The 26,990-nt window shown below is 40.3% G+C and overlaps 1 protein-coding gene across 5 annotated transcripts in view; it reads right to left on the reverse strand.

The window, feature by feature from the left end:
* The window catches only part of STN1 (STN1 subunit of CST complex), a 41,178-nt gene extending 16,517 nt beyond the window's left edge, over window positions 1-24,661 (reverse strand). The window contains exons 1-7 of one of the 5 annotated variants that reach the window (XM_023741180.1): window positions 24,522-24,661; window positions 23,875-24,070; window positions 20,215-20,310; window positions 16,796-16,864; window positions 4,786-4,962; window positions 3,763-3,886; window positions 1,114-1,285 (exon numbers count right to left, since the gene is read on the reverse strand). In XM_023741180.1, the coding sequence (XP_023596948.1) occupies window positions 1,114-1,285; window positions 3,763-3,886; window positions 4,786-4,962; window positions 16,796-16,864; window positions 20,215-20,310; window positions 23,875-24,007 (771 nt within the window). In that variant the 5' untranslated portion in view covers window positions 24,008-24,070; window positions 24,522-24,661. Of the gene's footprint in view, window positions 1-1,113; window positions 1,286-3,762; window positions 3,887-4,785; window positions 4,963-16,795; window positions 16,865-20,214; window positions 20,311-21,931; window positions 23,784-23,874; window positions 24,071-24,454 lie in introns of those variants that run through there. The other 4 variants (XM_023741192.1, XM_023741186.1, XM_023741194.1 and 1 more) reach the window with 4 other exon arrangements.
* Between the last annotated feature and the right edge of the window lie 2,329 nt (window positions 24,662-26,990).

The raw sequence follows: 26,990 nt of genomic DNA on the forward strand, positions 1-26,990 counted from the left end.
ATTGTGGGGTTGTTAACCAATGTCATAAAACAGCATGTGTGTTACTGTTACATGAGAAACTATCTGTTCTGTAAGCCTTCACCTGAAGTACAATAAAATACTAAAAAAAAAAAAAAAACCACTCATTCCTTCAATCAAGAAATAATTATTGAGACTAGTTTATGCCAGCCGTGTTCTAGGCGCTGGGTACAGAGCAAAGAGAAAGACAGACAAGACCTCTGCTCTTATAGAGCTTAAATTCTGGGGGAGGAACAGGCAGGCCAACAAGTAATATTAGTGACATCGTGAGATAGGAAAACAGGATGACACATCGTGAAGGCTCGAGCGGCTATTAGAGCAGATGGCAGGGAGAGCAATGAGGTGACATTTAAGCTGAGATTATTCCTGGTGGAATAAAATAAAGGAACGAATGAATGAATATGAGTTGTGTTACAACAACAAAAAACCTTATAAATGGCATTGAAAAAGAAAGTCTAAAACCAAAGTGTCAGATAATTCTTAATCCCAAGCAAATAAATAAAACACAAAATGATTTAAGTTAACCTGTAACACTAGTGATGAAAAACAGAAACAGCTAAGAAAACTACTTGAAATGTTTACTTATAAATTTTTACTTACTGAATACAACTAGGTCTTTATTTCAACTCCTAAAACAGGACAGACTGACTATTCTGAAGAAGAGAAAGCAAGTCATTTAAAAACCTTGGTTCAAGTTCAAGAATATCTTGCTGATCAATAAATAATTTTAGAATGATAATTATAGCTTCCTGTCTACTCCCCCTTCATTTGGCTCCTGCTGAGATTAAATACCCATCTCAGTGAGTACTAAGAACTAAGTACTAAGAACCTTAGGCTGTTATTATTTTCCACCCAAAGATTAAGATAATGAGGTTAATTTAAGTAAAGAAGGGAAAAGGGCAGGTGCATTCTCATTTCACATTCTTGGTGGTCAGTGACCTTTCCAGAATAGAAATGATGTGTGCCAGAGCCACAAGCTCTGATCCCTGGGTCCAGCCCTATGAGTCACCATCCCACAGTCACATCCACCAGCACCCATTAGCCGTAGATGCGGAGCAGGAGACTCAAGTTCTCACGTGGGCATGCTTTACTTACTAGGTTGGAACAGGCGCTGTGAATCACAGGCTGATTGGCGAGGGCCATCAAAGACTCCACCATTTCTAACTCCTGCTGGTAAAAGGTTTGCACTCTGTTCTCCACGAGGAATTCTTTGGCTTTTTCACTCAGCAAACACGTGAGGCTGGCGAGGTCCAGGGTGCCTGGATTGCTGTTGGGGGAAAGTTTTGAAAATCCCTGCAGAAAACCATCACCTTTGTTCCTTTTTGGTGTGCATAAAACAGAAATTTAGCTAGAATATGCAACACTATAGGGTCACTATGAGCGAAAATCAACTTGACGGCAACGGATTTGGTTGTTTTTTTTTATAGTCATGCTGGTTTTTGGAAAAAAAGATAATTCATACAGTGAACACTTTGTGGCTGTTTAAAAGGATGAGACAGAACTAAGTGAGCTAACAAAGAGATTCCTGATAAATTAAGAAAGGTATGCAGGGTATGGTCTCATTTTTGTTAAAACTAAATGACAACCCACAAAATACATAGATGAATATACCCTTCTAAGGCAGAACTTAAGCCACACCCGAAGTTCACCTTTCAGCCCAAGATTAGGTAGGCCTATAAAACAAACCATAACACACGTGAGGAACGTGCTTCTTAGTTCAATCAAGCATATGAGGCCAAATGGGCAACACCTGCCCAAAAGCAAAGCCAGAAGGCAGGAAAGGACAGGAAAACTGGACAAACGGAACTGGGGAACTCGGGGAGGAAAGGGCGAGAGTGATGACACAATGCAAGATTGCAACCAATGTCACAAAAAAATTTGTGTATAAATTTTTGAATGAGAAACTAATTTGCTCTGTAAACTTTCACCTAAAATATAATTATACACACACACACACACACACACACATGGGTGAATAGTTATGCTTGTGCATGCACAGGAGAAAAAAAGTCTAATGGGATACACATCAAGCTATGAACAGTGGTAACCTCTGGGAAATGGTACTGGAGACGAAAAAAGGGAAAATAGCAAATTTTACTTTTAACTTTATCCAAGTCTACAGTTTGTACTTAACGTAATTTAAAAATATGTAATATATTGGTCACATGTTAAAAAAAACTAAAGGGTACACAATGAAAAGTCTCCTTTCTATCCCTTCCCTGTCCTCATCCTTCCAATACCCACCCCCTAAGTAGCCACTGTTATTGGTTCTCTGTATCTCCTCCCAGAGTTCCTTTACGCATATACTAACAAATACAAACATATTCTTATTCCTCCTGGGATATTTTCACACTAAAGAGTATGCACTATACACACTGTTCTGCACCTTGCCTTTCACACTTAATAACATGTTTAAACCTTCATAATAAACATGCACTTACAATTAACACGCACGATACTTACAATGGAAACCCTGAGTGGTTAAGAGCTATGGCTGCTAACCAGGAGGCCAGCAGTTTGATCCACTAGGCGCTCCTTGGAGACCCTGTGGGGCAGTTCTACTCTGTCCTATAGTGTCACTATGAGTTGAATCGACTGGATGGGAAAGGGTTTGATTTGTTTTTTTTTTTTTATACTTAGAATGGAGTCCTTGAATGATGCGAGCAGTTAGCAGGTGTTTGGCTGCTAACTGAAAGTTGAAGGCTTGAGTCCACTCAGAGGCACCTCAGAAGAAAAGCCTGGCAATCTACTTCTAAAAAATCAGCCATTGGAAACCTTAGGGAACACAGTTCTACTCTGACACATGGGGTCACCATGAGCCAGAATCAAATGGATGGCAACTGGTGTGTGTGCTATATGCTTACAATTAGAAAAATATTAGCTCAGCTATACACGCTTTTAAATACACCAGATCATTAAATCCACACAATGGGCTATAAAGTTCCCTACAAGGATGTGCACAACCAGCCTCGAATTCTGGACGCCACTCCAAGCAGCTCCGATGGTCCAGGCACTTTTACTTCTAGGTGCTCAGCTCCAGCTAGCTTGTAATGTGGTGAGTGATTTACAAACAGTCATACATTCCTGTGTCATTCACTTTTCATATTTGTCAGGAATAAAGAACACATAACAAGAATATGATTTTAAGATTTTCCTTTAGCAGTGGTTTAAATGTTTTGATAATAATATCCCATCAGTTTTTCTCAACCTCAGCACTTTTGAAATTTTGGACTGGATAATTATTCATTGTGGGGGGCTGTCCTATGAATTGTAGATATTTAGCAACATTACTGACCTCCACCCACTAGATGCCAGTAGCATCCCCCAAACCATGAAAAAAAAAATCTTCAGGCATTCCCAATGTCCCCTGATGGGCTGAGAACCTCTAGTGTCATTTTTCGTAGTTTATTATTATTATTATGTGCCTTGGTATAGTGTTCCTCATGTTTCTTGGGGTTTTGTTGAGCTTCTTGGATCTGTACATTTAGAGTTTTCATGAAATTTGGAAAAATTTCAGCCATTATTTCTTCAAATATTTTTTCTGTGCTCCCACTCCTTCAGGGCCTCCAATTATACATATACTAATTTTCCTCACAATAATCCTTTAATGTTTGTACTATTATCTTCACTTTACAGATGAGAAAAGTGAGTAAGTAGACATTTCAGGATTTGAACCCAGGCCTACCCCAGTATCTGGCTTTACTGCTATAGTCACGTTTTCAGCAGTGATAAGCTATAACTTACCTCAGTGCTTTTTCTTTCTCTAGGGCTGGGCTGTGGAAAGGCTGGTCATAAACTTTCCTGTAGATAACGGGCAGCTCAAGCATCCTTGAAATCTGAATGCTCCACACTGGATCGTCCACTTTATCTAACAAGCCACGGGGGAAATATGCCACAGAAATTACACTAAAATCAGTTCTTTCCCATGCCCAAATTTCTGCTAGGATGACAGGAAATGGGGCACTTAATGGATCTCTTCCATGTGGCAGCCAAGAATCATTACACTCTAGATGCACTAAGTGGTTCCCAGTCATCCTGTGAGATGGAACTAGATCCCCTAAGCATCAAAAGCTTTGCCAGGGAGTGGCTTGGGACTAGGGAAAGCACATTAGCATATTCATTAATCTGTTACTCTGCTGGACAACAGGGGCCTTCTTTGAGATTTCAAGCTAAAAACCAGACAGAGCAGCGCAAAGGGCATCACTCAGATGATGTGGGACTCTCATAGTTCTGATTAGCTGTTCCTTTCAAAGTCAGTGAACTCAATGGTACTCAAGAAATCTCCACCATCTCCAACTCTAGGATTCACTTAGCACCTTTACAAACTCTACTAGGTTATCCAAAATAAAATTAGACAACTACATATATATAGTAGGAGCCCTGGTGGCGTAGTGGTTAAGAGCTACGGCTGCTAACCAAAAGATCAGCATATTGAATCCACCAGCTGCTCACTGGAAACTCTATGGGGCAGTTCTACTCTGTCCTATAGGGTCGCTATGAGACAGAATCTACTTGACAACAATGGGTTTGGTTTTTTGTTTTGCATGATAGTAAGTCAGTCATTTTCTCTTGTAATTAAAACTCTCTTCAAATAAAATTAAGAAATGCTGTTTTTAAAGAAAGCATGTTATGCAATATAATTTCTGCCATTATATAGTTAAATTTTCTTATTTGAACTTTTTGGAAGTTTGACTTTTAGCTAAATAAGAGTTTATTGGACACACACCCAGAATAACAACCAATCTGGCAGAAATATCTTGTGCTTACAATATGCAGTGGCATGAATTTCTCGCTCTTCTCTGTAGGTGCGGACATAGCCTCTGATTCGGATAAGGTCCCCAATTTCTATCTTTGTTCTCTGCTCAATGGTTTCTTGCAACTTCTTAAGCTGTGAGGTTAAGCTCAGATCTCTTGCTGTGCCTGGAGCAGCTGTAGCTGTTTGGGCTGGAAGGAAAGACAGAAATTACAACACAATCCCCATGCAACACTTATGAGGTAGTTTTAGAGTAAGACCAACACAACACTTGATAAAAGGGTACAAAGGAATTTACAGCTAAGTATATATTATCAGAATGTTTTCCAGAAACAAATAATCAAACCATTCCTTTTACATGATGGCACCAGCAATATATGCACACTGATGGCTCCTACACTGGCTTCAGTCATTTAGAACTTTAATAGTTTAACAGATACATAATGTTATCGATTGAAATTATATCCCCCTCAAAGTATGTTTTGCAATCCTGACCTCTATACCTGTGGATGTAATGTAATCACCTTATATCTAATGTAATGTAATGCAATCACTTTCCACAATGCAATCTAATGTAATCAACCAATCAGTTGGGGCCATACCAGTGTAGGGTGGATCCTATACCTAATCACTTCTGAGTTATATAAAGAGTAGCACAGACACAAAGATATGCACTCACACAGGGGAAGACAGATGTCATATGAGGATTGCCAAGGAACCAAAGAGGGAATCTAAATGGCCGAGACCCTGATTTGAACTTTCAGCCTTCAGAACTGTGAGAAAATACATTTCTGTCCTTTAAAGCCACCTACTTGTGGTATTTCTGTTACAGCAGTCCCAGGTAACTAAGATACATAATAATTTCATAAGGTTTTGTTTGGTGCTTAAATTTCAAGAGAGGCTATGTATTTTTTATAAGATGATCTACTCGCTTTCTTTACGCATAAGCTGTTTGTCTCTTTTCAACACTTGATGTTAATTTCTTAAAAGTTTTAGGGAAGCTATATCAGTTATATTTATTACGTATGTTATCCCCATCCTATTGCTTTTTTTCCACCCTTAGGTTTATTTCATTTTATTGCATAAAAGTTTGAAAAAATCTTTTAGTCCATCTGTCTTATAACTGATGATAGCTTTCAGTACTTTAACAGCTAGGCATTTATGGCAGCTTAACATATTTAACCCCATATCAGCTCTGTCTTCTTTAGGTTATTTTACGTAAGGTGCAACACAGGGATCAAAGTTATTCTTTTTTAAATATTATTATCTACACAAACCAACAACATTTGTTAAATGCTGATTTATTTCCCACTGCTGTATTTTTTCTGGTTTATCATATACTACCCACCACCACCAGCTGCTGTCAAGTCTAATTCATGGTGACCTCATGTATGTCAGAGTAGAATTGTGCTCCACAGAGTTTTTAATGATTGATTTTTTGAAAGTTGATCGCCAAGTCTTGCTTTCAAGGTGCCTCTGGGTGAACTCAAACCACCGATTTTTCAGTTAGCAGCTAAGCACATTAACTGTTTGCACCACCCAGGGACTGACTGTTGTCGGTTTTCTGATTTGTCATATACTAGGGTTTCTGTAATAAAGTGACTACCTCTTTTGGTCTGTTGATCAAATTTTCTGTTTTTTAACCTAATACAGTTTTGATAACCATGACTTTGTACTGTACAGAGGCATTAATTTAAATACATCTACCCTGGTGGCGTAGTGGTTAAGAGCTTGACTACTAACCAAAAGGTCGGCAGTTTGAATCCACCAGGTGCTCCCTGGAAACCCTATGGGGCAGCTCCACTCTGTCCTATAAGGTCGCTATAAGTCAGAATCGACTCAGTGGGAACAGGTTTTGTTTTTTGTTTGTTTGTTTTTGGTTTTTTTCTTTTTTTTTCCTATACTAAGGGAAACAGCAACTTAGGGAGCCTGGAGAACTTTGTATATCCAATAACCAATACCTAAGAATCTGGATACAATCAGCACTAATGCTACTCAGCTTACTAGGTTTCTTTAGAAAGGACTAAAGTATCAATTTTTTTAATACTATTTTTTAGAATGCTTTTAGTACAGAAAAATTATGCAGAAAGTACAGAATTCCCATATACCTCCTCTGCCCCCTGCAGGGTTTCCCTTATTAGTAATATCTTCCATTAGTGTGGTAGATTTGTTACAACTGATGAACAAATATGTTGTTGTTGTTAGGTGCCGTCAAGTCGGTTCTGTGTCATAGTGACCCTATGGACAACAGAACGATATACTGCCCAGTCCTGCGCCAGCCTCATGATCATCATTATGCTTGAGTCCACTGTTGCAGCCACTGTGTCCATCCATCTTGTTGAGGGTCTTCCTCTTTTTTGCTGACCCTCTACTTTACCAAGTATGACGTCCTTCTCCAGGAACTGATCCCTCCTGATAACATGTCCAAAGACTATGAACCAACATAAAAAAAACCAAACCCGTTGCTGTGGAGTTGATTCCAACTCATAGCGACCCTATGGGACAGAGTAGTACTGCCCCATAGAGTTTCCAAGGAGCACCTAGTGGATTTGAACTGCTGACCTTTTTTTTTGGTTAGCAGACGTAGCTCTTAGCCACTACATCGCCAGGGTTTCCTGAATCAATATAGATACATTATTATTAACTAAAGTCCAGAGTTTACATTAGGGTTCACTCTTTGTGTTGTACAGTTCTATGGGTTTTGACGAATGCATAATGTCACATATCCACCATTACAGTATCATGCAGAATAGTTTTACTTTCCTTAAAGTACCTTGTGCTTCTTTACCTATTCCCCCATCTCCTTCCCCAAGCCTTGGCCAACCACTGATCTTTTTACCGTCTCTATAGTTTTGCCTTTTCCAGAATGCCATATAGTTGGAATCATACAGAATGACGCAGGAAGCATCAAAAGAAGATGGAAGGAATCACTGTACCAAAAAGAATTGGTCAACATTCAACCATTTCAGGAGGTAGCATATGATCAAGAACGAATGGTAGGGAAGGAAGAAGTCCAAGCTACACTGAAGGCACTGGCAAAAAACAAGGCTCCAGAATTGACGGAGTATCAACTGAGATGTTTCAACAACCAGATGCAGTGCTGGAAGTGCTCACTCGCCTATGCCAAGAAATTTGGAAGGCAGCTACCCGGCCAACCGACTTGAAGAGATCCTATTCCCAAGTCAGGTGATCAAACCGAATGTGGAAATTATCGAACAATATCACTAATATCACACGCAAGTAAAATTTTGCTGAAGATCATTCAAAAGTGGCTGCAGTAGTATATCAACAGGGAACTGCCAGAAATTCAAGCCAGATTCAGAACAGGGTGTGGAACAGGGATATCACTGCTGATGTCAGATGGATCATGGCCAAAAGCAGAAAATACCAGCAAGATGTTTACCTGTGTTTTACTGACTATGAAAAGGCATTCGACTGTGTGGATTGTAACAAATTATGGATAACACTGCGAAGAATGGGAATTCCAGAACACTTAATTGTGCTCATGAGGAACCTGGACATAGATCAAGAGGCAGTCATTCGAAAAGAACAAGGGGATACTGCATGGTTTAAAGTCAGGAAATGTGTGCGTCAGCGCTGTATTGTTTCACCACACTATTCAATCTGTATGCTGAGCAAATAATCTGAGAAGGTGGACTCTGTGAAGAAGAATAGGGCATCAAGATTGGAGAAAGGCTCATTATCAACCTGCCTTATGCTGATGACACAACCTTGCTTGCTGAAAGTGAAGAGGACTTGAAGCACTTATTGATGAAGATCAAAGACTACAGCCTTCAGTGTAGATTACACCTCAACATAAAGAAAACAAAAATCCTCACAACTGGACCAATAAGCAACATCATGATAAAAGGAGAAAAGAATGAAGTTGTCAAGGATTTCATTTTACTTGGATCCACAATCAACACCCATGGAAGCAGCACTCAAGAAATCAAAAGACACATTGCATTGGGAAAATCTGCTGCAAAAGACCTCTTTAAAGTGTTGAAAGGCAAAGATGTCACCTTGAAGACTAAGGTGTGCCTGACCCAAGCCATGGTGTTTTCAATCACCTCATATGCAGGTGAAATCTGGACGATGAATAAGGAAGACCAAAGAAGAATTGATGACTTTGAATTGTGGTGTTGGTGAAAAATATACCATGGGCTGCTAAAAGAATGAACAAATCTCTCTTGGAAGAAGTACAATCAGAATGCTACTTAGAAGCAAGGATGGTGAGACTACGTCTCACATACTTTGGACACGTTATCAGGAGGGATCGGTCCCTGGAGAAGGACATCATGCTTGATAAAGTAAAGGGTCAGCGAAAAAGAGGAAGACCCTCAACAAGATGGACTGACACAGTGGCTGCAGCAATGGGCTCAAGCATAACAGGACTGGGCAGTGTTCCGTTGTGTTGTACATAGGGTCGCCATGAGTCAGAATTGACTCAACAGCACCTAACAAGAACAACAACATGCATTTAAGGTCCTCCATGTCTTTTTCTAGCTTAATAACTCATTTATTTTTATTGCTGCATAATATCCCATTGTATGACTATACCACAGTTTGTTTATCCATTCACCTATTGAAGGATATCTTGGTTGCTTCTAATTTTTGGCAATTATGAATAAAAATGCTATAAGCATTTGGGTGCAGGTTTTTGTGTGGACATAACTTTTCAACTCATCTGGGTAAGTACCTAGGGGCACAACTGCTGGATCCCATGGTAAGCCTATGTTTAGTTTCTTAAAAACTGCCAGACTGTCTTCCATAGTGCCTGTATCATTTTGCATTTCCATCAGCAATGAATGAGAGCTCATGTTGCTCCACGTTCTCACTAGTATTTTGTTTTGTCAGTGTTTTGGATATTAGCCAGTCTAATATACGTGTTGTGATGTCTCATTATAGTTGTAATTTGCATTTCCCTAATGACATGTGATACTGAGTATCTTACGTTTATCTGCCATCTGTATATCTTCTTTGGTGAGGTGTCGATTCAGACTATTTTGCCTGTTTTTTAACTATAATGTTTGTTTTCTTATTGTTGAGTTTTAAGAGTTCTTTATGTATCTTGGATACAAGTCCTTTATCAGATATGTTTTACAAATATTTCTCCCAGTCTGTGGCTTGTCTTTCATTGCCTTAAGAAATATTACGTTTTAAAAGTCTATTCCTTACGTGATAGATGTATTTACAACAATAATAACAACAACAACAAAAATAGCTACTGAGTCCGCTTATGTACAACCAAATACCTCATGGGATTTGGTTTCTTAGTTGGGAGGTTTAGCGTCATGGTTTCATGGGACATCTCAGTTAATTGGCCTAATATTGTGGTTGGTGCTTCTGTTCTATCTCCTAGTTCATTGTGTAGTGCCTGGGGTTTTAAAAGCTTGCAAGCAGCCATCGAAGGTACAACAACTAGTCTCTATTTGCCTGGAGCAACACCGGAAGAAGGAGTGTCAGGAATAGGAGGAAGAAATGGAATGTATGGCTAATTGCCTTCATGAACAACTGCCTCCTTTGCCATGAGACCAGAAGGACTACATGGTGCCCTGCTACCATTACTGAACATTTTGGTCAAAGATTCTATAGAAGAATCCTGAGCAAATGGGAGAAAATGTAGAACAGAATTTCAAATTCTCATGAAATCCAGACTTTCTGAAGCCATGGAGGATGGATGAACCCCCAAAACTACTGCCCTGAGATAATTTTTAAACCTTAAACCAAAAATATTCCTTGAAGTCTTCTTAAAACCAAACAATAGCTTAACTTAACTAGGAAAGAATGTCTGCCTTGAGCATTGTGCTTTTTTAAAATCTGTATGAGAGCCAATTGACAACAACAACTTGAAACATAAGACGAGAAACTCAGGAAGCAGTGAGTTTATGTTAATGGGGGAGGAACAGTTCAGAAAATAAAGTAAGAATGGCTGTATAACTTGAAGAATGTAATCAGTGTCACTGAATTGTACACGTAGAAATTGTTGAATTTGTGTATGTTCTGCTATGTATATTCTCAACAACAACAACAAATAAATAACTTTAAAAAAAAAAAGTCTATCCCATTTGTGTTCCTATCCCCAAGTCCTCTTCTACATCTAGGCTGAGTTTTAAAGATATTTATAAATGTATATTTCATCGTCATTATTCAGAAATTATAGGTGGTCATAAATGCTTCATAAAGCCCCACTGAAATTATCAGACTGATGACTGGTGTGAGAAAAACAAGCCCAGCTTTCATTTCAAGGGTGAGCCAAACTGCTGAAAGAAGGGCTCCAGCTGTGTAATTTAATGAATATAATGAGATGGCTGGAACCTGACATGATTTCATTTTAAGCAGCCTATTCCACCTTGATAGATAAACCCCCTCTAAAATTCTAATATTAAGGACCAAGCTTTCTTAACTTTATTCTTAAAGCTGAGTACAAATGGTACATTCAACATGACATTTATGAGTTAATGTTATATTCTTATACTTTAACTGACTGGAACATGATTTTGACTTAGACTAAACTTTATTTTAAAAATGAGTCTTCATTGGCCACTTTTCAGTGGAAAGCTTTTAAACTGAGGGCAATTAAGTTGAAAGCAGAGAATGGGCTAGTTGGGAACAATTTAAAACGTAACTTTATATGTAACGTAAGGTGAACCATTTTCAGGCTTTCTCCTTATTCTCTTACTCTCTATTTTAATTCTCAAAGTAATTTCCAATTAGGGTTACCCATTGGGATTGTTCATTTATTCAACTTAATGATATTTTCAAAATCTCATTCTCACTATTAAGAGTTGTTTTGTTTACCTAAAAAATAACCTAGTATATAAATTTTATAATATTCATGATAATATTTATTTTAAAAAGTTAATTTTGAAAATTAAAACAATGTCTAAAACAGTGGTCAAGCTGGCCCATAGCCTATTTTTGTAAACTAAAAAAAAATTTTTTTAATAATATTTTTGTGTGTTTTTGGTGAAAGTTTACACAGCAAATTAGGTTCCCATCTGAAACTTTCTACACCAATTGTTCAGCTACATTTTTCACAATACGTCAACATTTTAATTACATTCTGGTTGTTCTGTTTCCAGTACTCTAGTTTTCCTGCTTCCTTAGTCTTCTTATCTTTGCTTTAGTGTAATTGTTGATCTTTTGGTCTCATATATAGATGTTTTTTTAATGGAACACCGTACTCACTGGTAATATCCTTTATTTGTGTTCCAACCTATTATTTCACTAAAAGGTAACCTCGGGATAGTTTCAGTTCAATGTTTAAAGAGTATCTTGGGCCCTAACATATGGCACTAACAGTATATAAACCATAACTAACAATACATAAACACCAGAAGATAAGCTAGATAACAGGGATCTTCTAAAAATTAAATACTTATGCTCATCAAAAGACCACCGAAGAGTAAAAAGAGAACCTACAGACTGGGAAAAAATTTTTGGAGATGACAACTCTGACAAAGGTGTAATCTCTAAAATCTACAGGAAAATCCAGCATATCTACAACAAAAAGACAATCCAATTAAAAAATGGGCAAGGGATATGAACAGGCACTTCACCAAAGAAGATATTCAAGTGGCTAACAGACACATGAGGAAATGCTCACGATCACTAGCCACCAGAGGAATGCAAATCAAAACTACAATGAGATACCATCTCACCCCGGCATGACACGCATGAATCAAAAAAAAAAACAGAAAATAACAAATGTTGGAGATGCTGCAGGGAGACTGGAACTCTTATGCACTGCTGGTGGGAATGTAAAATGGTAGAACCATTTTTGAAAATGGTAAGGCACTTCCATAAAAAGCTAGAAATAGAAATACCATATGATCCAGCAATCCCATTCCTAGGAGTACATTGTAGAGAAATAAGAGCCATCACAGGAAAAGACATATGGACACCCATGTTCATTACAGCGTTGTTCACAATAGCAAAAACATGGAAAAAACCTTGGTGTCTATCAACAGATGAGTGGATAAACAAACCATGGTACATACATGCAATGGAATACTACACAACAATAAAGAACAATGATGAATCTGCGAAGCATCTCACAACATGGATGAATCTGGAGGGCATTATGTTGAGTGAAATAAGTCAATCGCAAAAGGACAAATATTGTATGAGACCACTACTATAAAAACTCAAGAAAAGGTTTACACACAAAAAGAAACAATCTCTGATGATTACTAGGGAGGGGAGGGGTAGGGAAGGAAAAACACTAAATAGGCAATAGATAAGTGGTAATTTTGGTGAAGGGTAAGACAGTACACAATACTAGGGAAGCCAGCACAGCTTGTCCAAGGCAAGGTCATGGAAGCTCCATAGACAAATCCAAACTCCCTGAGGGACCAAATTACTGGGCTGAGGGCTGTAGGGACCACAGTCTTGGGGAACACGTAGTTCAACTGGCATAATACTTATAAAGAAAATGTTCTACAATCTCCTTTGGTGAGTAGCATCTGGGGTCTTAAAAGCTTGTGGGTAGTCATCTAAGATACTCCACTGATCTCACCCCATCTGGAGCAAGAGCGAATGAAGAAAACCAAAGACATAAGGGAAAGATTAGTCCAAAGGACTAGTGGACCACAAGTACCACAGCCTCTACCAGCCTGAGTCCAACACAACTAGATGATGCCTGGCTACCACCCACTGACTGCTCTGACAGGGATCACAACAGAGGGTCCCGGATAGAGCTGGAGAAAAATGTAGAACAAAATTCTTACTCACACACACAAAAAAAAGACCAGACTTACTGGTCTGACATAGACTGGAGAAACCCTGAGAGTATGGCCTCCGGACACCCTTTTAGCTCCGTAATGAAGTCACTCCTGAGGTTCACCCTTCAGCCAAAGATTAGACAGGCCCATAAAATGAGACTAAATGGGCACACTAGCCCAGGGGCAAGGACGAGAAAGCAGGAAGGGACAGGAAAGCTGGTAATGGGGAACCTGAGGTTGAGAAGGGGAGAGTGTTGACACGTCATGGGGTTGGCAACCAATGTCACAAAACAATATATGTATCAATTGTTTAATGAGAAGCTAGTTTTCTCTGTAAACCTTCATCTAAAGTACAATTAAAAAAAGAAATAAAGAAAATCAAAGGAAAAAAAAGAGTATCTCAGGGTGATAGTCTCAGGGAGCCCTCTAGTCTCAAATGGTCAAGTAAGTCTGGATTTATTAAGAATTTGAGATCTCTTTGGCATTTTTCTTCTGTTGTATTAGGGTCCATCTATTGTGGCCCTGATCAGAATGGGTGGTAGTGGTAGCCAGGCACCATCTTATTCTTCTGGTCTCAGGTAAATAAAGTTTTATCGGAACACAGTCACGTCCATTTGTTTACCTATTGTCTGTGGATGCTTCTATGCTACAAGGCAGAGTCAAATAGTTGAGACATGAACTACATGGCCCAAAAAGCTGAAAATATTTGCTATCTGGCCTTTTATATAAAAAGTTTACTGATCTCTCCCCACTCTGAAATAAGTATGTAAAATCAAACTACATCTTCTGATTGCTAACCAAAAGGTCGGCAGTTTGAATCCACCAGGTGCTTCTATGGGGCGGTTTCTACTCTGTGCTATAGGGTCACTATGAGTCAGAATTGACTCGACGGCAGTGAGTGGTGTAGTGGTACACCTTCTGATTAAAGACTGTAACAATACTACAACCATAAATCTGCAAATTATTTTAATATCCTAGGCATATAGGAAAATCCGTATCTCTGATTATCTAATAGGTTTATGTCTTACCTATGAGATATTTGCATAAAAACCTGGTGTCCTCTTAATTTTTTTACAACAAAGCTTCCTAGGCAAATTAGTGCTATTGATTTAAATGTTCTCAAATTAGGAAATGGGAATATGAAAGTTATATGAAACCTATGGCCGAATTCTAAATGTAAATACATGAGAAAATTAAGCAAATGAGCATTACATCAGTCAGTATAGTCAAAACAGGAGGTTGAGATTCTGACAATTTTCTTTTGCAATGGCAATAGGGAAAGAAGAAACTACCCCAAGTGTTAGACATTCTCACCACATATAACACAATGAGATAGATACTCGATGTTAGATACTAGAATAAGCTACATTTATTGAACGATCCCAGTGTATTGCTGTTGTTAGGCGCCATCAAGTTGATTCTGACTCATAGCAACTCTATGCACGACGGAACAAAACACTGCCTGGTCCTGCACCATCCTCACAATCACTGTTATGCTTGAATCCATTGTTGCAGCCACTGTGTCAATCGATCTCATTGAGGGTCTTTTTCTTTTTCACTGACCCTCTACTTTACCAAGCATAATGTCCTTCTCCAGGGACTGGCCCCTCCTGATGACATGCCCAAAGTACATAAAATGAAGTCTCGCCATCCTCGCTTCTAATGAGCATTCTGGCTGTACTTCTTCCAAGACAGACTTGTTCATTCTTCTGGCAGTCCATGGTATATTCAGTACTCTTTACCCACACAATAATTTAAAGGCATCAATTCTTCTTTGGTCTTCCTTATTCATTGTCCAGCTTTCGCATGCATATGAGGCAGCTGAAAATACCATGGCTTGGGGCAGATGCATCTTAGTCCTCAAAGTGACATCTTTGTTTTTTAACCCTTTAAAGAGGTCTCTTGCAGCAGATTTGCCCAATGCAATACGTTGTTTGATTTTTTGACTGCTGCTTCCATGGGTGTTGGTTGTGGTGGCTTGTGTGTTGCTGTGATGCTGGAAGCTATGCCATCGGTATTTCAAATACCAGCAAGTTCACCTATGGTGGACAGGTTTCAGCAGAGCTTCCAGACTAAGACAGACTAGAATGAAGGACCTGATGATTTACTTCTAAAAAAACTGGCCAGTGAAAACTTTATGAATAGCAGCAGAACACTGTCTGACATAGTGCTGGAAGAAGAGCCCCTCTGGTTGGAAAGCACTCAAAATACGACTAGGGAAGAGCTGCCTCCTCAAAGTAGAGTCGACCTTAATGACATGGATGGAGTAAAGCTTTCAGGACCTTCGTTTACTGATGTGGCATGACTCAAAATGAGAAGAAACAACTACAAACATCCACCATACATATATACATTACATATTTTAGAACAGAGAAAAAAAGGCCCCAGTTCCTGTGGGCTCTCTAGAGCCAACAACGCATGATACTTTCTTCAATACTACGACCTTAAGCAACTTGAAAAGGAACCTTGTTGCATGCCGTCAAGTTGACGTCGACTCACAGGGACCCCATGTGACAAGAGTAGAGCTGCCCCATAGGGTTTTCTTGGCTGCAATCTTTACAGAAGCAGATCACCGGGTCTTTCTCCCACAGAGCTGCTGAGTAGGTTCAAACTGCCAACCTTTCAGTTAGCAGCCGAGCACGTCACCATTTGCGCCACCAGGGCTCCTTGAAAAGGAACCTAAGAACTATTAATATATATACAAGTAATACCAAATGCTGTTTCAGTTACAGTCAATGTCTTCAACACACAATTTTAAACTTCCTTTTCAGTTTATATTATTTAATGGCTAACTTCCAAAGGAAAACTATTTTAGCTTTTCATCAAGCTTAGAATTCCTGGTACATTTGTTTGAACATATTAGAGATTGCGGAAAATGTGGATTGTGCCAGCATAGAAGTTACTGGCAAGCGTGTAGTCTTCAAAATCTTCTTTGGAATCCCGGAGGAAGGTGGTTCTGACCTGACTGACAATTAGCCTAAAACATCTTGACTTACGTAGTAACTGGCACAGTAAAAATGAATGACTGAAACGTCATAGAAACCTATGTATGGTCCCATAGACTTAGAAGGAAATGAGCACCAAAGAGAGGGGAGAAAGAAAAACAACTGGCTCCCCCATCATGGAGTCAGTTTTCAGAATAGCCAAAGCTCTGGGTCCAATGCTTCAAGCAGATCAATGTCATTCATTAGTGGATAAATGTGAAAATTGTAGCCCTACGGCTCTTCTGATGAGCTACCCTGAGTAATGTCCACTGAAAGCTGAGCAGTAAAGAAGCGGGGCAAATAAAATTAATTACCTGATGAAGACCTGATATCGCTCAACTTTTTCCAGCAGATGCAGTTTATAACGCCTGTGCTGTCATCCACTGCAAGAAAAAGATAAAAAGGTAGAAGAGAGATTTGGCATTGCTGGTGAACTAGCATATGGTCACTGCATTTGCCATACTAAAAGATGACAGTTTTCAATGGCCTGGTGGGCCAAATCCATATCAAATTCTCCTTCTACCTTTAGGAATAATTTCTCACCTACACCAATGCAAACTGATTGTCTGCACATGCCAATGTTATACATGAGCTCAACGTAATGTACTGAACATTTCGCTTACCCTAACTAAAGGGTACTAATGATTCTTGTCTACCCCTCGCTCCTGAAAATGGTTTCCTCAATCTCAATGACTGCTGACATATAAAGTCAGCCTTTCTCTCCTGCCCTGGAACAAGACAGCATCACATGGTCTGTGGTCTGTAGTCTGTGGTCAGAGGCACAGTTACTTACAGCGCAGACTTGTGTCACCATTTGCTCCCTCACTAGCTTGCTAACTCACCAACATACAGCATTCCAAGCCTTTGGGCCTGGGCTTTTCTTTGTGAGAAAGATCATCTGCCTAGTCCTTACAGCTGCAGGAGCTTTCAGTAAAGCAAAGCACATCATAGATTTTCATAACAGAAATAATTATATCCTGGCCATAAAAATAATACTGGTTTTGCTTATTTTATCCCTAGTGCAAAAACAAACAATTCCCATTGCACTTGGTTTTGGGACTGTAGAGAAATTTGGAAATGTCTACTATGAGATGATGGGTGTTTTCTCTTTGCCTAATTTCTGATAAACTCAGAGCAGAGATTGCTAAGCATGGAGTCAGAGGGCCTAGTGATTTTTTAAAAATCAACTAGAGTGGTAAATGTACACACGATATAGAAGAAACTTAAGGTAAACATTCTTGATTGCTCAATTAAATCATGGAGGTAATAATACCTGCGTTGAAAGCAGAAGCCCAGAATTATCTTTACAGTAAAATAAATTCTAGATGGGTTTTATTTTTTTAATGTAAAATCAAGAAGACAAGAAGAAAATATGGTGAATACTGTTTTAACCTTGGGCTTATAATTAGTGGGAGAGATCTCTCTAGGCAGGACCTGAACATCAGAATTCATTAAAAAGTCTGACATATATGACTACCAAAAAACTAAAACTGTATAGCAATTTTCCAAACAACAGTCGGTGCCTTAACATATATAAAAGAGTCCCTACATATTAATTAGAAAAATATCAAAACCACAAAAAATATGGCAAAGAATATGCCGTTCAGGGAAGATATAAAACAGGTCAATAAGCATATGAAAAGATGATAAATTTACTAGTTATTAGGATATTAAAGCAAATTTAAATAATTGCACTACTTGTTGCTTTTGTGTGCCAGTGAGTCGATTCTGACCCATAGTGACTGTACAGGACAGAGTAGAACTGCCCATACAGTTTCCTAGGCTGTAATTTTAAGGGAACAGATTGCCAGCTCTTTTCTCCTTTGGAGCAGCTGGTGGGTTATAACTGCTGATCTTTCAGTTAGCAGACGAATGTTTTAACCATTTCACCGCCAGGGCTCTGTATTTCACTACCAGAATGACAAATATTAAAAGTTATTGATAACCTCATGTACCGTTAGTGGGAAGTGTGTATTAGTACCAACTCTGTGAAGAGCAAGTTTGGAAACATGTCTCAAATTTGGAAATTTGACTTATTATTTCCAGTAACTTATCCTGAGGAGAAATACCAAAAAAGTATACAAATATATGCATTTTGAATAAGACTGTTCATTGCAACACTGCTTATGACTCTGAAAATTAGAGACAATCAAAATGCTTATAAATATGGAATTGGCTAAGATAGAATAGCATGTGAAAATAAAAAGTTATAATGAAGCTCTTATGTTCATTGCTGTTAAAGGATATTCATTCCTCATTGTAAAATAAAAATCTTATATAACAGCATATAATCTAATTTATAAAATATTATTAAATAGTGTATGTGGAGAGCAATGATTTTTTAAATTTTTTTTTTTGTTGTACTTTGGGTGAAGGTTTACAGAACAAATATCTTCTCATTAAACAGCCAGTACATATGTTGTTTTATGACATTGGTTAAGAGAGCAATGATTTTAAGACAAGCATTGCTTAGTATCAGTTTCTTTTGGAGTGTGAAGAAGCAACCCCACATTCAACATATACACTGACTGTAAACCTAATTATAGAAATATTAAGAAGTGAAAGAAATATGCATAATAGTACTGAGGAAATAAGGCATAGCTATAGTTACTCAATATTAAGAAGACTTCTAAGTTTAGAAGGATGTTCACTCAAATATTAATAGTATTTTTATGTGATTTGTGGGGTTTTATGTAGTTGATTTGAATGTTCTCTAATTTTAAATTTTAGTTTATAATGATTAAGTATAATTTTAACCAGTAAAAAAGCAATAGACATTCTGAGTTAAAAAATGTATGACACCTCCAGGCACACCACTTCTTTGGCTGGTTTAAAATCTTGATTTATAATGGAGAGGAAAAAAAAAAAGAGAGAGAGAGCGCATATTAACATTGTTCTAGAAAATGTGAAGTCATTCTGTTCTTGACTGAAGCCTCCCAGGACTCCAGCTGGGAGCTGGAGTTGCTGCCAGCGGCTCTGTGCACCCTGGGCATCGCCACAGAACCCTCTGACTTCTGCTGGTTTGTATCCTTCCCCACAGAGCCTGTGCCATGCACCCCGAGATCTGACTGGGGGAAGGCCCAGAGCTGCCCACCCTTGCAGGGCCACTCGGCATCCTCTCTGGCTGGGCAGCGCCACATCCTTTCCAGAGGCGCCTGGGCTGCAGGCCTTGTGTTTCTAGTTGTGGGGCAAGTCAGACAGCGTGAACAGGAAGCACCCCCAGCACAGGCCTGTGGTGAGTCAGGCGGAGCAGGGCTAAGGACAGCCTGGCAGGTGGCCCAGGAGACAATTTGGGCCTGAGGACTGCAGGGAGAGAGGCAGTTCCCTATCTGAACAGATCACACGAGAGTTAAAGTTAAAAGCACTTTTACTCTCAATTCATTCAACATTCAGATGCTTTCTCAGAGCCCCACAGATGTGTCCTGCTCTAGGACACCCACTCTGAGGGAAATGTTCATTGAGGAATAGTCACACATATCACTGAAATCATTTTATAATGGGAAAGGAGCCTAACTGAAGCCCCTTTAGATCCCAGGCCTAGTACCTGACCTGGTTCTGGGGCCAGGACTGAAGTCCTCACACAGCCTCCCACCTTTGATCTGAAAAGAGTCAAGTGCATGGGCTTTGTGAGAATCATCCAGCTGCTCCCAAAGGCTGGGATTGCTTAAAATTCAACTTTCAGCTAAGTGAGGTCCTCATACATAAACTAAATCTCAAACACAATTTCTCTTACCTCCATAACTGTAGAAAGCATCTCTTTCTCTCACTCCAATTACAGTTCCCAAGACATCTACCTGTTTTACCGGATGCCCATTGTAAAAAAATATACCTGAAATTAAAAAAAAAAAAAAAAGGCAGAATCAATTTATTTTATGAGTACAGGTAGTCCCCGACTTACGACAGGGTTCCCTTTTGATGACTGTCATGAGTTGGTTCTGATGTGAGTCGACTACCTCATTTTTTTTGTTTTTTTTAGTTTTCATTTCAAAACACAGTAGTGTTTGGAACAGTAAATCATAAAAGTTAGCATGTGCAAGTGAACATCTGAGAATGATAACATAAGCGAATTAAACACTGCTACACTGTATGTAGTACATACTGCTAATGATAAGATGAACCAAAAAACAAAAATGGATGGTCTTAAGTGTGTGTCTTAGTTACCTAGTGCTGCTATAATAGAAATATCACAAATGGGTGGCTTTAACAAACAGAAATTTATTTTCTCACAGCTTAGGAGGCTAGAAGTCTGAATTCAGGGCGCTGACTCTAGGGGAAGGCTTTCTCTGTTGGTTCTGGAGGAAGGTCCTCGTCTCTTCTGAGCTTCTGCTCCTGGGCAATCTTCATATGCTTGGCATCTCTCTTCCCCTGTCTCTTTTGCTAGCTGGCATTTAATCTGTTTTATATCTCAAAAGAGACTGACTTAAGATACACCTTACACTAATCCTGTCTCATTAATATAACAAAGAAAATCCATTCCCAAATGGGATTATAACCACAGGCATAGAGGTTAGGATTTACAACACATATTTTTTGGGGACACAATTCAATTCATAACAGTGCAGTTCATCAAAACTTGAATAAGTCCTAAGTCAGGACTACCTGTACATAGTCTGCTTCATTAAATGTTAATTGTGTGTTGGGTGGGGTGTGTGGGGGGGTGATGGATGTCAAAAATCAGTGGCATGCTGCTTGCTGCAATTCAGACTTAAGAATGAGCCCTTGATGGATGGCAAGCCCTGCCAAATTCAGATGTCATTTCCATAAGAGTCATAAGCAGAAAGCTCCACTTTACAGAAGCTTACACCAGTGCAAAAAGGAGAAAACCAATTTTTCCCAACTTGATTTGGTTAATCTACTTTCCACTTGTAAAAATTAAACGTAGCTCCTTATTGAATAATGGCGGCTGAAAACAATCATTATATCATGTGACCAGGCTTTGTACTGTATTTTGAGGTACTGGAAAAAAGGAAAGAGAGAAGAAACCACGAAAAAGACTTCTTTGGCTTTTTCTGCAATGCTTTTCTAAGAAACCAGTCATCATTTCTATGAATTGGTAATAGCATTTTTTTTTTTTTTAAAGGAGAAGGTGTTAAGTAGGTTACAAAATACTGCTTTTGGGGCCAGCAGATTACAACCCAAAGAGTTTCTTTTTAAAACTCTGTTTTAAAAACTTAAAGATTACAGATGTCAACAGCCATGTCCCAGCAGAGAAGGAACCTCAGAGAGTGAACCCTACCCACAGACACACGGAGACCTTTTCTGACTCAGGAACAGGACCCAGACAGGATTCCTGGGAGTGGTGAGCCCAATTCTGATGAGGCCCCAGGGCTGCCTTGGCTCCTGATGTTTTTCCATTCTGTGGAACCCAGTATTTCTACCTTAATTCCCTAGACTGGCTTAAGCTACTTCCAGTTGATTCCTGTTACCTGCAACCAGAGTCCCAAACAAACCTGTTGTCATCTAGTAGATACTGAATCATAGCAGCCCCATTAGTAGAACTGAGTTCCACAGGATTTTCTTGGCTGTAATCTTTATGGAAGCAGATCGCCAGGCTTTTCTTCTGTGGCACCACTGGGTGGCTCAAACCACCAACCTTCTGGCTAGCAGTCGAGCACAAAGCATCTGCACCACCCAAGGACCTTAGGAACTCTACAGTATAGTCTAAAGATCACTCTATGAAAAGATGGTTGAAGTCTGTTTCAACCAGGATGTTTCATTTAAAAAAAACCACATCTGACACATTATCACCAGTGACATGGCAAAGATCAACAGTACCAGTTTTCCTTTGTTTCTTTGAATACATAATAAGGCCCTCTGCCCACAGGGAGAGTTAAGCTCTTCCAACAGGCTCCTATCATGTCCCTGATACTTCCTTGAACACCTATAGAAGATATTTAAGCGTGGTTGTCATTTTATGTGAATTAATTTCTTCCTGAGGAGATAAGCTATGAAGAATACCAGACTATTCTGGAAAACAGACAACTGTGGAGGCGGCTGGCTGCCTTCCAAGGGAAAAAACAGACCATTTCTAACAATAATTAGGAAATAAAGGTGTGGCAAAAAAATCTGTACGAGGACTTTAGTAGAAGGTCATCCAACTATATTTGTATACGGAACTGGAAAGACAAAACCTCAGCTCATTAAACTCTGGGTTCTTCAGATTGTTGACTACTTCTGACTCATAGTTTTTCATTCAACAGGCTCTTGACTGGAAAGCACCATGGGAAATAGCAAAGTTTATCCAAACTTCTCACATACACAGTATCCATGTGAAGGTCTACTCACAGCTACATGAATTGTTTAAATCTATCCCCAAACTATACTGATTATATTTTTAGGTAAGAACCTATTTTTAGTAACCAATATTCTAATAAAAAAATTTTAACCTTACATTTATAATGCTTTGGTCCATCAATTACTACTTCTTGAGGGCCCATACATGCCAGGCACTGTTCTGAGCCTTGGGATTACCCTGGTGAACAAGACAGTTAATGTCCTTCCTCTCAAGCAGTTATATAATTTGATTCTAACTCAAAACAAAACAAAACCTTACAAGAAAACCAGGCATTCTTAATCCTCATTTTTACAAAGAAGAAGCTCTGCAGAAACAAAAACCCGTTGCCGTCAAGTCAATTCCGACTTCCAGTCCTAGCGACCCTATAAGACACAGTAGAACTGCCCCATAGGGTTTCCAAGGAATCGGTGGTGGATTCGAACTGCTGACCTTTTGGTTAGCAGCTGTAGTTCTTAACCACTGCACCACCAGAGCTCCAAGCTCTGCAGAAGATGAGTCATAACCCAGGTCAGGTAAGTGGCATAGTTTGGATCCCGAGTCAGGCATAGGGATGCCCAGTCCAGCAATCTTCCCACCAAGAGCTGACCCAAAGAAAAACAACATTTTAAAATATGAAAACCTCAGTCTCAGATAAAAACGTTCCTTCAGTCCAGAGGTTACTCCCCTAAGTATCTATTTAAAAAAAAAAACTAACAACAACTTAGACTGTTTTTAACCTGCATAGAAATTGACTGACTCTAGGGTCCAGGCTAAGGAGTCTTGGTGGCACAACGGTTAAGAGCTCGGCTGCTAACAGAAAGGTTGGCGGTTTGAACCCATCCTGCAGCTCCCCGGAAGAAAGACCTGGCATCTACTTCTGTAAAGACTGTTGTTGTGTGCTGCAGAGTCGATTCCAACATAGAGCACCCTATGGCAATTCTGTCACAAGGGGTCGCTATGAGTCGGAATGAACTCAACAGGACTCAACAACAAGGTCCAGGCTAGACCATTTTCAAAGGGAACGCTCTCCTGAAAGCCCCGCAGCCCTGCTTTCTGCAGCTTTGGGGAAGGGGTGGTGGTGATGTAGAAGCAGCACAAGGCATCCATCCAGGCACCTACCTGGTACCTGCTGGGACTCCTTCAAGTTCAGGATATCTCTGACATAGAGTTTTGCAAAGGCTAGAAATACAGGATCCAAACCCCAAAAGAGGGGAGGGGTCTCCTCTTCACATCGGCTGGATTCGGACTGCATCTGGAGGCTGGGCTGTGGTTTCCAGGCGACCCTGAAAGGCTCTGCATCACTCCCGTTGAGGGTCTGGATGAGAAATACAAAAACCAGGATGCAAGGCGTTTAACTTGGGTGCGAAGTTGTTCCGGGTGGGCATAGATAGAGCGCAGGGAGGGGTAAACTCAGGGGCCAAGAGCCCTGTGACATTAACGCGTAAGATAGTGAGGAAGGAGGCTTTCGTCCCGTGAAGGACCCACGAGTTCCTTGTGGCCCTCGCCCTGAAATTCCCTCTGTCCCAGCAGTATTTCTCTCTCCCCAAAAGTACTAGAGACAGATAAACACTTTTATTTTGGGGGGATATGTCCATACAGGCACACCCTGCAACCGCTTTAATGGGTGGGGTCCTGGGAGGAATGGACGCCCTCCTGGCCCTACACGTGTTGGCGATACAGTAGGAGAGTCACAGTCGACCTGCCCATGCACTTTCTGTTTTTCGGGATGAGACCGAGCAACAGGAAACGAAACATGGGACACACACACACAGCCTTTCCGCCGCTACCGCGCTGCCGACCGGCCACTCCCAGGAAGCCCGGCCCTTCCCGACGTTCAGAGGTGGCCGCGGACACCCAGCCCAGAAGAGACGCAGTCAGCCCCGCCCGTCCGTGGAGCAGTTGGTCGCCGTCTCATTCCGTGATCCGAGTTCCGGCACCGCCCAACACCGCCCCCAGGGAAAGACCAACCCTCGTCTCCAACCTCCGGCGTTTCCTTCCTTCGGCCTCGCCCATCCCGCAGAGGCTCCGCCCACCCCTCAGAAGTTCCGCCCCAGCTTCACCCCATCTTGTCAGTCTATCGGCTCCTGGCCTGCGCCGCTCCGCGTAGTCTTGTTTTATGCAGCACATAGGCTTCTCCGGCCTCTTGACTCCTCAGGGTTCGTGCTTCAGCTGAGAGCCACGTCCTGAGCACAGCAGGGCTCTTGTTTAAACTGAAGTCTCGAATTGCGGAGGTCTGGGAGCCGGGCTGATACTCCTGCTGCTCATAAATCCCTCTCCAAGTCACCTTTCCCTCCAGTCCCCCGCTGATGGCAGGTCCTGAGCCAGGGCCTCCAAGAGTTTGGGACAGGCTTGGGCTTTTGTTTTGTTTTGTTTTGTTTTGTTTTTGGCTCCTGATATATTAAGCAAACAGATATAAATAAAGCAATGTCAAAAGCAGGATTTCATTGTGGTGTACTTTATTTTTTTTAATTTTATTTTGTTGAGAATATGTATAGCAAAGCATATGCCAAGTCAAGAGTTTCTACATCATGTACAATTCATTGACATTGATTACATTCTTCCACTTGTGCAATCATTCTCACCCTCCTCTCCCCTAACATAAACTTACTGCCCCCTAAGGTTCATATCTAATCTTTCCAGTTGTTGTTGTCAGTTTGATCCCATGTAGATAGTTCTTAAAAGAGCATAATGCTCCAGGCAGAAATTTTTAACTAGTTAAGCTAAACTATTGTTTGACTTTAAGAAAACTTCAGGGGATATTTTTGGTTTAAGGTTTAAAGTTATCTCAGGGCAATAGTTTCAGGGGTTCATCTAGACTTCATGGCTTCAGAAAGTCTGGAGTTTGTGAAAATTCAAAATTTTCTTCTGCATTTTCCTCCTTTTGCTCAGGATCCTTCTATAGACTGTTTGATCAAAATGTTCAGAAATGGTAGCCGGGTACCAACCAGTTCTGGTCTCATGGCAAAGAAAGTCGTTCACAGAGGCAATTAGCATTGCAGTATACTTTAAATGTTTATTTACACCTTATAAGTGATTATTAACACACACATGCACTTTAGGACTCTACAATCTCACTTGGTGATATCATCAGTATCTACATTTGAGCCCTTGTATGAATGTGAGATTTTGGCCCTGCCCGAGAATAGCCCTGGAAGATCATGACAATAAATTTTGGCTCCTTTCTTTTTACTTGGTCTACCGTGTGGAATGTTGTACACCTAAGAACTGTGAAAACCTGACATTTTGGAAAATCAGGGCCAACTTGATGGAGATGTGTTCCCTTCAGCCCTAATTTAAAACATAGCTACATTCCACTCTCATAAGTAAATAAATAAGCTACATCATGACATTACTGCAGATAGCAAGCATTCTTCCTGATTTATAAGGACTCTGTAAAATGACAGAAGTATAAGCTCCCCCAGCAGGCCATTCCTGGGGGAGGCAGTTGGTGGCCAAAGAGATCATTGCTAAACCATTTAGCAGGGCTGGAACTTCAAGCAGCTGGAATGGAAAATGTGTGTAATTAGAATGATGGATTTAATTATGTCCGCCAAAGAAGAAACTAAAAAACAGAGTCCTTGAAAAAGTTCATCATCGCCCATATTCTACTGCAATGAGCAGTTGGGTCTGTGGAGTTCAAGATTTAATTAAGGGAAGACACCCTCTCTAGTAGGAGGGAGGCTCTCCTCAAGGAAGCACACCCAACAGGACAGTGCTTGGGCTGACCTGTCAGATGGGGAGAGAGACAGGTTGAGCCACATTTTCCTGACTGCACGCATCTGCTCCAGGGTGGAGCCCAAGAAGAAAATCAGCATCTGGGTGTACTCAGAGCCCAAAATGACTTAAGGAATGACTCTCAGAGCTCTCAGAAATAGAGTGCTGGAGGTAAGAGCCCTAGGGGACTCCTAGCTAACAGCCAGCCTTGGAGAGCCACACCTAGGTTGTATAAAGCAAAGCCAACAGCCCCTGGTGTCATCTTTTACAATGAAGGGAGCGCTCCTTGGAGCCTAGGGGTGCTCCTTTTTATCTTAGCTCAGAAGTAGAAGGAGTAAGCTGCAGCTGAAACCCAAGATGAGGTGTAGGAGCAGTTTCCAGGCACAGAATCATCTAGAGGAGTTTCCCTGAGCCCTGCCTCGAGGTGTGCAAAGGGACTCCAGGAAGTTTCTGTGAACACTGGAGGGCTCTTTAGCTTGGGATTTTCCAGCACTGCAAAGCAGATACCTTGGAGCCCAACA

This window comes from Trichechus manatus, unplaced genomic scaffold (assembly GCF_000243295.1).
Source record: "Trichechus manatus latirostris isolate Lorelei unplaced genomic scaffold, TriManLat1.0 scaffold00007, whole genome shotgun sequence".
NCBI classification, from domain to species: domain Eukaryota; kingdom Metazoa; phylum Chordata; class Mammalia; order Sirenia; family Trichechidae; genus Trichechus; species Trichechus manatus.